Source organism: Polypterus senegalus, chromosome 3 (assembly GCF_016835505.1).
Source record: "Polypterus senegalus isolate Bchr_013 chromosome 3, ASM1683550v1, whole genome shotgun sequence".
Classification (NCBI taxonomy): domain Eukaryota; kingdom Metazoa; phylum Chordata; class Cladistia; order Polypteriformes; family Polypteridae; genus Polypterus; species Polypterus senegalus.
In genome coordinates, this window is record NC_053156.1 from 33,338,009 (window position 1) to 33,351,871 (window position 13,863).

Consider the following 13,863-nt stretch of genomic DNA (forward strand, 5'->3'; position numbering starts at 1 on the left):
GTCCCTCCACAAGCTGCTAGCTCCACGGTTGCGCCCAGCACTGCTGCTACCAACACGGAGCACAGCGCACCCACGTCAGGAACTGACACTCCAAAAGATGTAGATAAACCTACACAATCCTCCAGCTCTGCGCCTGTGTCGGGTATTCCAAACCTCTGCCTTCAACAAAATATACAGTCCGGTCTGCCTGACTTAAATATGGATAGCCCATCCCAGCCAATTTTAATTAATTATTCCAAGTGCGCATTCGGAAAGACACTCAGATGTTTTAGTGCAAGCTGGTATCAGTATCGACCATGGCTTGAATATTTTGTTGTCCGTGATGCAAGCTTTTACTTTGCCTGCCGCAAGTTTAGTGTTTCCAGTTCGGACCGCGAGGACATATTCACCAAACACGGCTACATTAAATGGAAAAAAGCTCTAGAAAAAGACGGTGGCAGCATCCACAAAAACCCGTCTAGTATCCCACACGTCAGAGCCATGTCTGCATGTGTGGCTGAGTTAGTTTATTATGTTTTATATTTTTGTGAACATTCTCAAAAGTATTTTTTTATATACTGAAATTCTTCTGCTTTATATATTGTGAATTTTGTTTAATGTGAATGCATTCATTGTATCTTTTGTATATACTTCCTGTTTGCCTGTTGTAGTGGGGGGGTCTTTAATTAATGTAACACCCATAGGACGCACATGCAGTGTACAGCAGACTCTTGGCAAATGTTTGATGACGCTTTTGCAGGTAAGGCGCTTCTTAATACTCTCCATCTCTCGTGTAAGCTGACAAGTTTTGAATTAGTGTTTTCTGTCTGAAACTGCATGGAAACATCACGTAATATGGTTATTAATGTATTTTGATGTTCTGTCGTCACTTTTAGTCGGCAGAAATGGATTTTAAAAGTGTTTGGTTTAATGGAGATCCAGCCTCATTAGCATATTGTTTGGCTTGCTTTCTATAGGAGACAGAGAAAGCGCCTGATGCTGCGTGTGCTGACTGTGCTCCTTACTGCTTGTTTTGTAGAATAAATGGCAGAATCTGTCTGTCTTCCCTTAAAGCATCAGCAACCATTCTAAAGCCGCTACACATGGCAAAAGTATCGGCCCCGGACAGAAACTACTGGGTCCAGCCCAGATAGAAAAGAATAGATATTATGTGAAAAGCATTGGGGAGGCCGTTCAGTTCCTTGCAATCAATGAACTGGATCTGCGTGGTCACAATCACGTAGGTGGGGAGGAGGGACTTTTCCTTAAGTTCTTTGATTACACAATCAAAAAAGATCCCTTGCAGAAATTGTAAAATACATCCCAGACAACGCTAAATACACATCCAATGTAATTCAAAAAGAAATAATTGAGACTCTTGCCAAAATGGTGGTAAAAGATATCAGGACCAAATATGAAAAAGCTGACTCTCCTGTACTTTGCATTAAAAGTGATGGTACCAGGGATCGCTGTAACATTGAGAATTTGTCTGTAGTGATTAGATTCGTCAAGAACTCCTTCCCTGAAGAACACCTGAATGGCTTAATTGAACTAAATCAGCTTCATGCTGAATATATTTGTAACCAAATTCTGTCACATCTCTCTGAGTTAGGTTACAGCCCATACAATTTAGTGTGTCAGTGTTTTGATGGTGCTTCTGTCATGTCTGGGGCAAGGCGTGGTGTCCAGGGTTTGTTACAAAACAAAGTTGGTAAGTACATTCCATATGTACACTGCTACAACCACCAGCTCCATTTAGCAGTAATACATGCAATGGAATCAGAACCTCTGGCTAAGAAGCTCTTTGACTGGTCAAATTCATTGAACACATTTTGTCACAGACATTATGTTTCACAGACATACAATACACCCACACTGAAAAGACTTCTAGAAATACGATGGACCAGTCATTATGATGTCACAAAGTCCATTGTCAACAATGAGGAAGCTATAAGGGGGCTTCTCTCAGAGGTAGCAGAGGCTGACACTGCCCCTTTTTAACATGTGCATAGAGGCATGTGGTCTTTTGACCCAATTAAAAAAGCAGAATTTCTTCAATACAGGAAAATTCCTCCTTCATGTGCTTGGTGTGCTGAAACCAGCCAATGCAATTGAGCATTTCTCTCAGTGTGAAGTAGGCCTACCAATTCGCTCAAAAGGAAATGGAAAGTTAATTCACAGCTTGATGATAGTATTGTCGTGTCTATGCTTGGGCATGGTGACTGTAATGAACAAATTGCTCCTTATCAAACTTTTAAAAGGGCTATGTTCAGCATTCTTGATAGAGCTATTGTAGAAATGGAGACAAGATTCTCTCAGAGAAATGTTGAATTATTGAGGGCCACATCGCTTCTCCTGCCAAAATCAGAATTATGTCTTGATCATTCTCTCCTGAAACCACTTCAGGCACTTGCAGGCACATAGCAAAACAGCATGAGCTTGCAAAATGAAATTGCTGTGGCAAAAGCAATGTTGATCAATAAACTGCCAGCTGATGCTAATCTCTCTGAAGCACGCAAATGCATTCAGCAGTACAAAGAGGCCTTGCCTATGTTGCATTTGCTATATGTCACAGCACTCATCATTGGTGTGTCTTCAGCTGCATGCGAAAGCTCTTTCTCTACTTTCTCTACTTTGAACCGCATTCTCACTTCACTCCGCCGAACAATACTGCATTCAAGGAAGAGAAATGTAATCATTCTGGCACATGAAGAAAACATCACAGAACATCTAGACATGAATGAATTTATTTTAGAATTTGCCAAGAGTAACCGCAGACTGGTCCTGTAGATAATATCCAGGTTAAACACTGGAAACTTATATCCCATAGCCTTCCTAATGACTACAATGAGCCACGTTTCTGTTCTTGCTCTCATATGTTGTATACATTTGACTTTATTGATATTTACCTTGTAGATGTAGTTCTATATTTGTTCACAAAAAATAATAATACAAGTTCCATTGCCTCTGTTAATTTTACTGAACAATAGGTTATGATTTATGCCACAATTTTTGTTTTTATATGTTATATAAAACTATGTTGCTATTATTATTTGACCTCCCCTACAAAAATGGGGATGGATGGATATTTTTTGCCCCCCCAGACAAGCCAAATGCCCACCCACACATGATGTTCTGGTCACAAATCTGGTACTACTCATGGCTGTTGCGGCTGTGCTAGCTGCATGCCGCAATTTGTAAATAAGAGAGCCAGCACCCAGAGTGATCTCCATCACCACATGTGACTTTAGCCATTGCAACCTCAAGGAAGTCTTCTCTAAGTTCTACCAGGATGTTGCCTGTCTCACCAGGGGTGATCAAATACTCGATCACTGCTACACGACAATTAAAGATGCCTACAAGTTTATCCTGTACCCACATTTTGGCAAGTCTGACCACACATTAGTGTTTTTGCTGCCTGCTTACAAACAGGTACTTAAGCACGTTAAGGTGGTGAGGGAAGTGCAGTGCTCAACTCTGGAACACGATTCCAAACTACAGTACTGTTTGGATCTGACTGACTGGCCAATGTTTAAAGATTCTTCTGAGAATCTGGATGAATACACCAGCTTGGTGATGGATTATGTCAGGTTCTATATGGACGTGTGTGTGCCTATCCGTACTGCATGCTACTTCTCTAATCAGAAGCTTTGCAAAAGCAGAGTTGTTTGCATGTACCTGAGAGAGTGAAATACTGCTTGATGACACAGAGCTCTACAAGAGCTCCGGGTACGAACTACTGAAGGGAGTCAAAGCGGCAAAGACTCAGTACAGAAGCAGGCAGGGAAATGATTTTGCGACTCGCATCAACTGTGAAAAGGTCTGCAGGTGGTCATAAACCACAGAGCGTCAGTTTTGCCTACGGACATCACCGCCTTGCTCTTGAATGAAGTGAATGCTCTGACTTGGTGAGTGTCATGATATTTTGAGTTCTAACAGCAAGCAGAACAATCCTTGAGATGACAGAGACCTAAATGAGTAAAACCTTCAAATGTGTTAAACCCTGATAAGCTGCCAGCAAAGTCCTATGTCCTGAAGGTATGCGCCACCCAGATGTCAGGAGCGTACACTGACATTTTCAACTTGTCACTCTCCTTATGTATGAGGCTGCTGTGTTGTAAGAAAACCACAGTTGTGCCTGTGCTAAAGAAATCTGTTGTTTCCTCCTTAAAAAACTATCAGCCCATCACTTTAACCTCCATGGTGATGAAGTTTCTGGAGAAACTGGTCATGATCCACATTAACTACAGCATCCCTGCTACCCTTGATCTGCTACAGTTTGCATTTCAGCATAACAGATCTATAGATTATGCCATCATCCCTACCATGCACACTGCTTTGGTATATCTGAAAAGGAAAAACACCTACAGTTGTCAGGATGCTGGTCATTGACTATAGGTCTGCCTTTAGCACCACTGTGTCCTCCATCATGGTGCTGAAGTTCAGAGACTTTGGTCTAAGCAACTCCATCTGTGACTTTCTGACAAATAGACCCCAATTAGTGAGGACTGGCATCAATAACACCTTCATGCTTTTCACCAACATCAGGGTTCCATAAGACTGCTGCCTCAGCCCATTGCTCTACAGTCCATTCACATATGGCTGTGTAGAAAAGCATGAGGGCAACAGCATCATCATATTCACAAGGAACACCACAATGATTGGCCTCTTCAGTGACAATGATGAGGCTGCCTACAGGGTGGAGGTAAAAAATCTGACTACATAGTGCCTTAACAACAACCCCTCCCTGAATGTCAACAAAACAATGGAGGTTATTGGTGACTTCAGAAAGAACAAGATAGTCACGCACCACTCTGCATCAATGGCTGTACTTTCTAGACAGTTAGCAGCTTCGGTTTTCTGGGTGTCCAGATCATAGACTGTCCTTCATGTTCACCTGCATACTCAATTAGGCTCAGCAAAGACTCTTTATCCTGAGGAGCTTAAAGAGCTTTGGGGTGGGAGCCAAAACACTAGTGAAAGTTTACTACTGCACTATTGAAATACCCAAACCAGATGCATCACAGTGTGGTTTGGGAACCTGACTTGCCAGGATCTGAAACTCCTTCAAAGGACTGTCCATACAATTTCTAAAATTATTAGGGATGACCTTCCACAGTTTCACACCATCAACTCAACCAGATTTGTGAGGAGAGCTGAATCCATCATTTCTGATCCATCTGACAGCCATCTAGCTCATCCCCAGTTTTGTTTTCTGCCTTTTTTGAAGTGCTACTGGAGCCTCACAGAGACAGCTTCTTCACCCAGGCCATAAGGTCTCTGAGCTCTCACTAACTCGATCCTACTTGCCTTACATTGTATTATGTATCCACCTGCTAGTTTATGTGACACTGTACTTTACATTACTTTTTATCCCTTAATTAATTGATTGATTGATTAATGAATTAATATTTTCTGATATACTTTATTTACTGTATTTATTTATACATTACTACGGCTGTGGCACAAGAATTTCACTATGCTGTTGTTGTGCATGTGACAATAAAGACCTGTAATCTCTTGCCTAATTTCTAAAACAGATGAAAACAAGAGAAAATAGAAAGAAATATTCTTACCAGGCTGCCAAATGATGCCAAGGTCATACCAACACGGACTACCACCCTCTCATCAGGCTGTGGGGCTGGAATGACTTTTAAGTTGTAGTTCTTAAACAGTGCAGCCATCAGCTTTTTCTCTGCCTCAGAAGCATCTAAACAGAGCAAAGCATATAAAATTAAATAAGCATAATCCATCTTCTAAATATACTTATCCAGATCCAGGTTCCTGGAAAGCTGGAGTATGTCCAAAAAGGACAAGATAGGAACAGTCCTTGGACAGGGTGTCAGACCATCTCAGTGTGAACACACACACTATCTATCTATCCAAGTATTGTGACCACCAGAGAGAACCAGAAAGCTCCAAACCCAAGATACAGTAAAACACCATGTTATATGAATAAAAAAAAAGAATATTTATTCACAAAAGCACTTTTAAACACAATCTTCTCTCCAGTAATAACCCACAACATACAGAAATCCAACAATACAAGCAATTCTTCCTCCTCTCTACCTCCTCTGAGTGTTCCCCGCTGTCTCCTGGCTCAATTGAAGTGAGGCTGCGGACCCCCTTTGTGTCAGACCTTGGAATGCTTCTGGTGTCATTTGATGTCTTTCAGGAAGCACTTCTGGGCCATAGAAAAAGTAGCGATGTTCTCCCCTGACAGTGTCCACTAATGGTAGCCAGGGACCCCAAAAGGGCTACACATCTGAGTTCCAAGTCTCAAGCATCGCTACGAGTGTCCCGACTGCGTGCCCATACAAGGAGCTCTACCACCTAGCATATGGAGGAATGGAACAACTCTCGATTCCCTGCTTCTGCTGGCCAATCCATCCGTTGTTCCCATCCAGGTAATTAACCATGCTCCTACCCAGCTAGGATGCCCATTTTAATCTTACACTATCTATCTATCTATCTATCTATCTATCTATCTATCTATCTATCTATCTATCTATCTATCTATCTATCTATCTATCGAGAGAGAGAGAGAGAGAGAAAATGCAAAGTTGATTCACCCACTCACTCACTCTTCAACTAAACACTATTTCCCATTTAGTTAAAAAGCTGAAATTTGGCACAATGGTACATCTAAGACAGTAGGTATCCACAAAGAAGAAATATATTGATATGTCAATATTTAGGGCTAACTGCCAGCTCCATGTTGAACAGAAAAACTAAATATCCCAAAATCTCAAAAATTCTTAGACTGATTTGATTGAAATGTGGTGATGTTATAGAAAAAGAAAAATTAGCTAACAGGGTTTATAGTACTAGGGTGTTGTACCATGTTAGCCATTATGAATGTAGTGAAAAGTCAAGCAAAATGACACCTTTTATTGGCTAACTAAAAAGATTCCAATATGCAAGCTTTTGAGGCAACTCAGGCCCCTTGTTCAGGTGAGATGTAATACAGAAACTGGAGTTCCCTGGGTTTATATACACACTAGGACAAGAAACAACATTGGTAAACCTTTAAATGAGAAATCTTAAATGTAAAAAATCAATGGACTCCTTCAGGCTGGGGTTAATTTAACAAGAGAGAGAAGAACAATGTATGGTCAAGATCTTTGGGTAAGATGACTGTCTAACAAAGTCTTTTGAAGTTTCTAATGAGTTTTCCAATACAATGTGGATCTATAGACAGGTTATCTGTGTCAGTCTGAGAGATGCAAACAGTCCTCATACCTGGCCATAAACCTCTTGTCTTTATTCAAACCATGTTGTAATGTGTTAAATTTTAGCATGAGTTTAACTTCCCATTCTTTTCTCTCTTGCTGTGTTTTGAAGTTGCCCATAAGCACTGTGACTTTAAAGTCCCTTTCACAGTGTCCACGGCTGTTGAAGTGGGCCGCTACAGGAACATCTGTGTTACCATGTTTAATGTGGAACTTGTGTAAATTTATTCTCTGGCAGAGTGTTTGTCCAGTTTCTCATGCACAGAGTGCAGTGTCATGCAGAGAATTAGGTAGACCACATTAGATGACCTTCAGGAAAATGATCCCTTTATGTGATGTTCTAGTCGGCAGTGTGGTATAACTATACGGTCTGTATTATAAATGTGAGCACACGTTTTACATCTTTTCTGTAGGCAGGGAGATGTGCCATTTGCTGTTGGTTCACTTAGGGAGCTTCAGAGAATTAGTTGCTGCAGGTTTGGTGGTTGTCTGTATGCCAGGAGGGGAGGTTCAAGAAATACGTTTTTCAGTGTTTGGTCATTGTTTAGCATTGGCTGAAGTTCTTTTATAATTTTTCGAAGTGTTTCAAGATGTGGGTTGCAGGTGACAACAAGGGGAATGCTGTTCTTGTTGTCTTTGTTTTTATATTTCAGAAGGTTGTCTCTGGGTATAGCAGTAACTCTTCTTATTTGAGTGTCTGTTGTTTTGGGTGTATAACCTTGTCTAATGAAATCTTGTCTGAGCTCCTGCAGTTGTTTATCCTGGTCTGTTGGGACTGAGCAAATACGATTGTACCGTATTGCTTGGCACCACCGTTCAACTGCAAGACAACACCCTTGTAACTTCTGTTTTTCACAAACCAACAGACAGACGGACCTACCTAAGAAGTGATAGCTTCCACCACAAGCATATAAGGCACTCCATTATGTTCAGCCAAGCAATATGGTACAATCGTTATAAATTAATGGGCCTTCCATGAGTAATTCCATTGTAATATTCATTCACTTCTACAGACTTTGAAATGGGATGCCCACCCTGCTTTCCAAAAAAGTTTACATTTGCATGTGCATCTGCTTTCTTTAAATGAGGATGCCCAACTTAACCCGCTTTTTAAAATTCTTTATATATACTTTTGCTTCTGCAGGCTTTAAAGGATGACCACATCCGAATGTCAAAAAACACAAAAAGAAATACTTTTGAACGACGTAAAAAAATGAAAATCTGTAATAATCATAATAAAATACACGTACGACAAAAAGTAGGTATACAGTATTTATTTATATTTGCCTATTGACTTCTTTTTTTGGGGCGTACAAAAGGTTTTTACTAAAGGAGAAATACATTTATATATATTAAAAAAAATATCTATCCATCCATCCATTTTCCAATCCGCTATATCCTAACTACAGAGTCACGGGGGTCTGCTGGAGCCAATCCCAGCCAACACAGGGTGCAAGGCCGGAAACAAACCCCAGGCAGGGCACCAGCCCACGGCAGGGCACACACACAACAAGGACCATTTAGGATCGCCTATGCACCTAATCTGCTTGTCTTTATACTGTGGGAGGAAACCGGAGCACCCGGAAGAAACCCACGCAGACACGGGGAGAACATGCAAACTCCACGCAGGGAGGACCCGGGAAGCAAACCTGGTTCTCCTAACTGCAAGGCAGCAGCGCTACTCACTGCACCACCGTGCCACCCTAAAAAACATTAAAAAACTATATTGTAACATATATTCATAATGGCAACATAATATTTTTAAAAAATCCATTTCAGATGTATTTCATTTTTGAAAGTGATATAATAGTTGGTGAATGATTTATTTTTTTTTAATGAGGTGGGAGGAAGGGAGGCAGGACTCAGCTGGAGGATTGGCAGTGTGGAGAAAAAGAGAGGCACTGTACACATTCTTTCTAAAAGGTATTTTTGTAATATATACACATTTGGGCTGAACCCAGGACTTGTTTTTGTGTTTTTTATTTGGGATTTGGGGCTCAGTAGTGCCACCTCGCCTTCACAGAATGTACACTGATCAGTAAATGGAGAGCCTCGCTCAGCGCCCTCTTCATCATGAATGACCCATACAATGTGCATATGACTGCAGACACTGCTCTGATATGCCTGTCTATCTCCCATTCCCTTCTTCAGTCACTCGTGAACAAGATCCCGTGATACTTAACCACTTTCGTTTGAGGCAGCAATTCATCCACAACCTGGAGAGAGCACCCCACTCTTTTCTGGTTGAGGACCATGACCTTGGACTTGGAGATGCTAAACCTCATTCTGGCTGATTCACAATCAGTTGCAAACCCCCACAGCGCATGTCTGAGCTTACAGTCCAATGAAGCCAGCAAAAAGCAGAGATATGATCATGATGCCACCAAACTAGACACCCTCCACTCCCTGGCTGCTCCTACAAATTCTGTCCATAAAAATTATGAACTGAAGCTGTGATAGAGGGCAGCCCTGGCAGAATCCCAGACGCACTGCAAGCAATTCTGACTAAATGCTGGCAATGCAAACCAAGCCTTCTCTCCGGTTGTACAGGGAGTGAATAGCCCACAACAGCAGGCCCGATAACCCATAGTCCCGAAGCAGCCCTCATAGGACACCCTGAAGGACACGGTCATATGTTTTAACCAAGTCCACAAAACACTGCTGCTAGTGCTATATTTCTATCTGTAAAGCAGAATCCCAATTTGTTTTTTATGCGGAGTTTTCTTTTTTAAGCCAAAGGCAGATATAGTATGTCTCACCATAAATCACAGTTTTAACGCGTCCCCAGGGTCAGATCAATTGGTCATAACCTCAGAGTTGGCTCAAATCTCAGAATTAATTGGGATCACCAATCATATTTAATCCAAAAAACAATATTTTTTCCTACTTTAACTTTGCAGAAAAGTTTGGAAACAAAACTTAGGTGAAGTCACGACAGACAACAGCAGTTTCAAAATAGTGAGTAATATTGTTTTTTATGTGATTAATTGTTTACTGAATATTTCCAAAATGCTAAATTGAACAAAGTTGAACAGAACCTTTATAAAAGAAATCAAAAACAGATAACACCCCTACTTCCCATGCAACAGTAGCATTAGTGAGTAGCAGACATCCAGGATGTAAAGGACTGAACAGAAGCAGACCAGCCCTCAAGAATTTTAATGGAAGTTTTGTTCATATGATACACAGCAAACTTTATATGTAATAAACTGTAAAAAATACATATCCAGATGTCACATGTGAAAATCTCAGGGAATTTCAATCCTGAGGCAAGAAATTTAGCGGCAAGAATGTCTAAACAGATAAGTTCTGCTAGTATGAGGTGAAATGAAAGTAGGACAGATCTAAAAGAATTAAATTTTCAGGCAATATTGGAACATCAACAGATGGGAAAGAAAACAAGAAGCAGGTGTCAAACACGAGCGACTAGGGAGCAGCTAACAGACCCGACAAGCAGCGCGAAATCACAAGACAGGGGACTGTGACGCTGTACTAACCAGTCTTATTTTATTTTAACAGGAACGATGAGAAAGCACCCCATTGAGTTTGTCTCCAAAACCCTAGCCAGACGTCCGGACCGTTATCTCCGGTCCTCCACTGATGACATCACTGCCATCCCAAGATGCTCAGTGTCCTGTTTCCCAGCATTCCCACCTCAAAAAATGTCTGTGTTCGCCCTACTGGTTGTCTTTTGTGTATAATCCATTACTGACCATTTTTTTATAGCAAAAGTTAGACCTCTTATATCATTGGAAGAAAAAAAAATTAGTTCACGCGCTTGTTTTCAGTCGACTAGATTACTGTAATGCACTCCTCTCAGGGCTACCCAAAAAAGACATCAATCATTTGCAACAAGTGCAGAATGCAGCTGCTAGAATCCTAACTAGGAAAAGAAAATCCGAGCACATTTCTCCAGTTTTGATGTCACTACACTGGTTACCTGTGTCATTCAGGATTGACTTTAAAATTCTGCTTATGGTTTATAAAGCCTTAAATAATCTCGCCCCATCTTATGTATCGGAATGTCTGACACCTTATATTCCAAATCGTAACCTCAGATCCTCAAATGAGTGTCTGCTTAGAATTCCAAGAGCTAAACTTAAAAGAAGTGGCGAGGCGACCTTCTACTGCTATGCACCTAAAATCTGGAATAGCCTGCCAATAGGAATTCACCAGGCTGATACAGTAGAGCACTTTAAAAAACAGCTGAAAACACATTACTTTAACATGGCTTACTCATAACTTCACTGTAATAAAAATCTTGATACTCTGTATATCCAATTCATTATAATAACTATTCATGGTGGCTCTAAAATCTGTACTAACCCCTACTCTCTCTTCTGTTTCCTTTTCCAGTGTCCTTTTGATGGTGGCCTGCGCCACCACCATCTACTCAAAGCACTGTGATGTTCCAACAATGATGGATGGATTAAAAGCCAGAAGTCTGTATGACCATCAACATCAAGTGACTCCGGGAGATCCCTAACTACAAAGAGGACTATTTCATTTATGTTAGGTAGAATGCCCAGAGGGGACTGGGCGGTCCCGTGGCCTGACACCCCTGCAGATTTTATTTTTTTCTCCAACTGTCTGGAGTTTTTTTTTTGTTTTTTCTGTCCACCCTGGCCATCGGACCTTACTCCATTTCTATGTTAACTAATGTTGTCTTATTTTAATTTCTTATTTTGGCTTTTATTTTTATTTTTCTTCATTATGTAAAGCACTTTGAGCTACTTTTTGTATGAAAATGTGCTATATAAATAAATGTTGTTGTTGATTTTTCTTTACTGGCAAAGAGATTTACAATATACGGGGACGGAATCCCCAACCCTTAATCTTGGTCTATGTGTTTCCTTTTACACAGGAAAAAAAGGGGAAAAAACAGGACAGCAGAACCACAGCACGTGCAGAAAAGCATCTGAGACACTCAATGTTCAAAAGGGATGAGAGGATCAGGTTCAAGACCCATCTGGTAGCACTCACGGGAAGTAGGGTAACGTCTATGAACAAACGTTAATTGGGTTTTTTTGATAATTGGGATTTCAGGAACAGCATTTTATATCATGAAATTTGGTCTCCCAGGCAAAAGGAGTAGTGGTAGGAGATTGGTCTCTATGCCAATCTGAAATTAAGGGGAGATGTTTAAAAGCTGATTTACACAATACATTATCAAGGCTGGAGACTGAACTCTTAGAGAGAGAGAAAGAGTGAGATTAGGAGTTGAAAGAATAGGTAGGCAGACTAGAGGGAAGAGAGTTACTGCATGTTCTTAACAATAAATGAATCCGTAAATAAAAGAAAGAAGAAAAGGAAGGAAGAGAAGAATGGGACTGGAGAGTCAGAAATGACAGGAGCACGGCATCAGTAAATAAGTCACCAAATATACTAATTCCTGCAGACTTCCAAGCAAGGTAAACACATAGGTGGACACCAATGGTAAAGGCATTATTGTGAAAAATAGGGATGCAAGTGTGCCATTTTACTACTGCACACAAAAATGGGGGTATAGGAGACGAGAGGACCAAAGGAAAGTCTATAGGACTTTGGTTTTAAATAGAAGTAGTACTAGGGTGTTGTACCATTAGCCATTATGGGAAGTTAAACTCATGCTAAAATTTAATACATTACAACATGGCTTGAACAGAGACAAGAGTTTTATAGCAAGGTATGAGGACTGTTTGCATCTCTCAGACTGACACAGATAACCTGCCTACAGTCCCATATTGTTTTGAAAAACTCATTAGAAACTTCAAAAGACTTTGTTGGACAGTTATCTTATCCAAAGATCTTGACCATACATTGTTCTTCTCTCTCTTGTTAAATTAATCCCAGCCTGAATTAATCTATTATTTTTTTACATTTAAGATTTCTCATTTAAAGATTTACCAATGTTGTTTCTTGTCCGAGTATGTATATAAAAATAGCCTGAAGAAGGAGCCTGAGTTGCCTCGAAAGCTTGCATATTGTAATCTTTTTAGTTAGCCAATCAAAGGTGTCATTTTGCTTGGCTTTTGTCTACGTTTTAAATCGAACAAAGAGAGTAGACAGTGAGGAGCAACAATGGAGGGTCCAGTATGTAACTATGATAGAGGAGGGAAGGGAAAGGGTATCCAGGACCAGGCAGGTCGAACAATGAAGGCACACTGGTAGAATTCCATATCAGGTAGAGACACCAGTCACTTCAAATTAATGCTGAATGTTTAAGATTGGGTCCTTTGCCATTCCATAAAAGGTTGGAAATAAAGGATCTAATTTTTGAATTTGGAGGAGGGAGTGAAAGCGGAATCTTGGAGCTCACAGAATTAAAGTATGGGGCTACCTTCATGCTGGTCCAGTGACAGATAAAAGCACTGACTTCATTGTATATGCGATGATAATTACAGGAAGATTTTGCACTAACAGATGCAGAAATTTCCACCCCTAGTTACCTAAAGCAGCTAGTAACTGGAAATTAATGGAGGTAAGCAGGCTTTTAAGTGGCAAGAGTGAGGATTTTGTTCACGTTAATTTTGTAACCAGAGAGGTTTTCATAAATTTGAAGAAGGGGCCTGAGTTGCCTCAAAAGCTTAAATATTGTAATCTTTTTAGTTAGCCAATAAAAAGTGTCATTTTGCTTGGCTTTTCTAAACAGGTTTAAAATAATAGGAATATC

The 13,863-nt window shown here is 40.5% G+C and overlaps 1 protein-coding gene across 1 annotated transcript in view; it reads right to left on the reverse strand.

The window, feature by feature from the left end:
- The window catches only part of LOC120525005 (acetylcholine receptor subunit beta-like), a 94,515-nt gene that overhangs the window by 67,771 nt on the left and 12,881 nt on the right, over positions 1–13,863 (reverse strand). Inside the window, exon 2 of the mRNA XM_039746926.1 lies at positions 5,556–5,689. Coding sequence (XP_039602860.1) covers positions 5,556–5,689 — 134 coding nt within the window. The remainder of the gene's footprint in view (positions 1–5,555; positions 5,690–13,863) is intronic.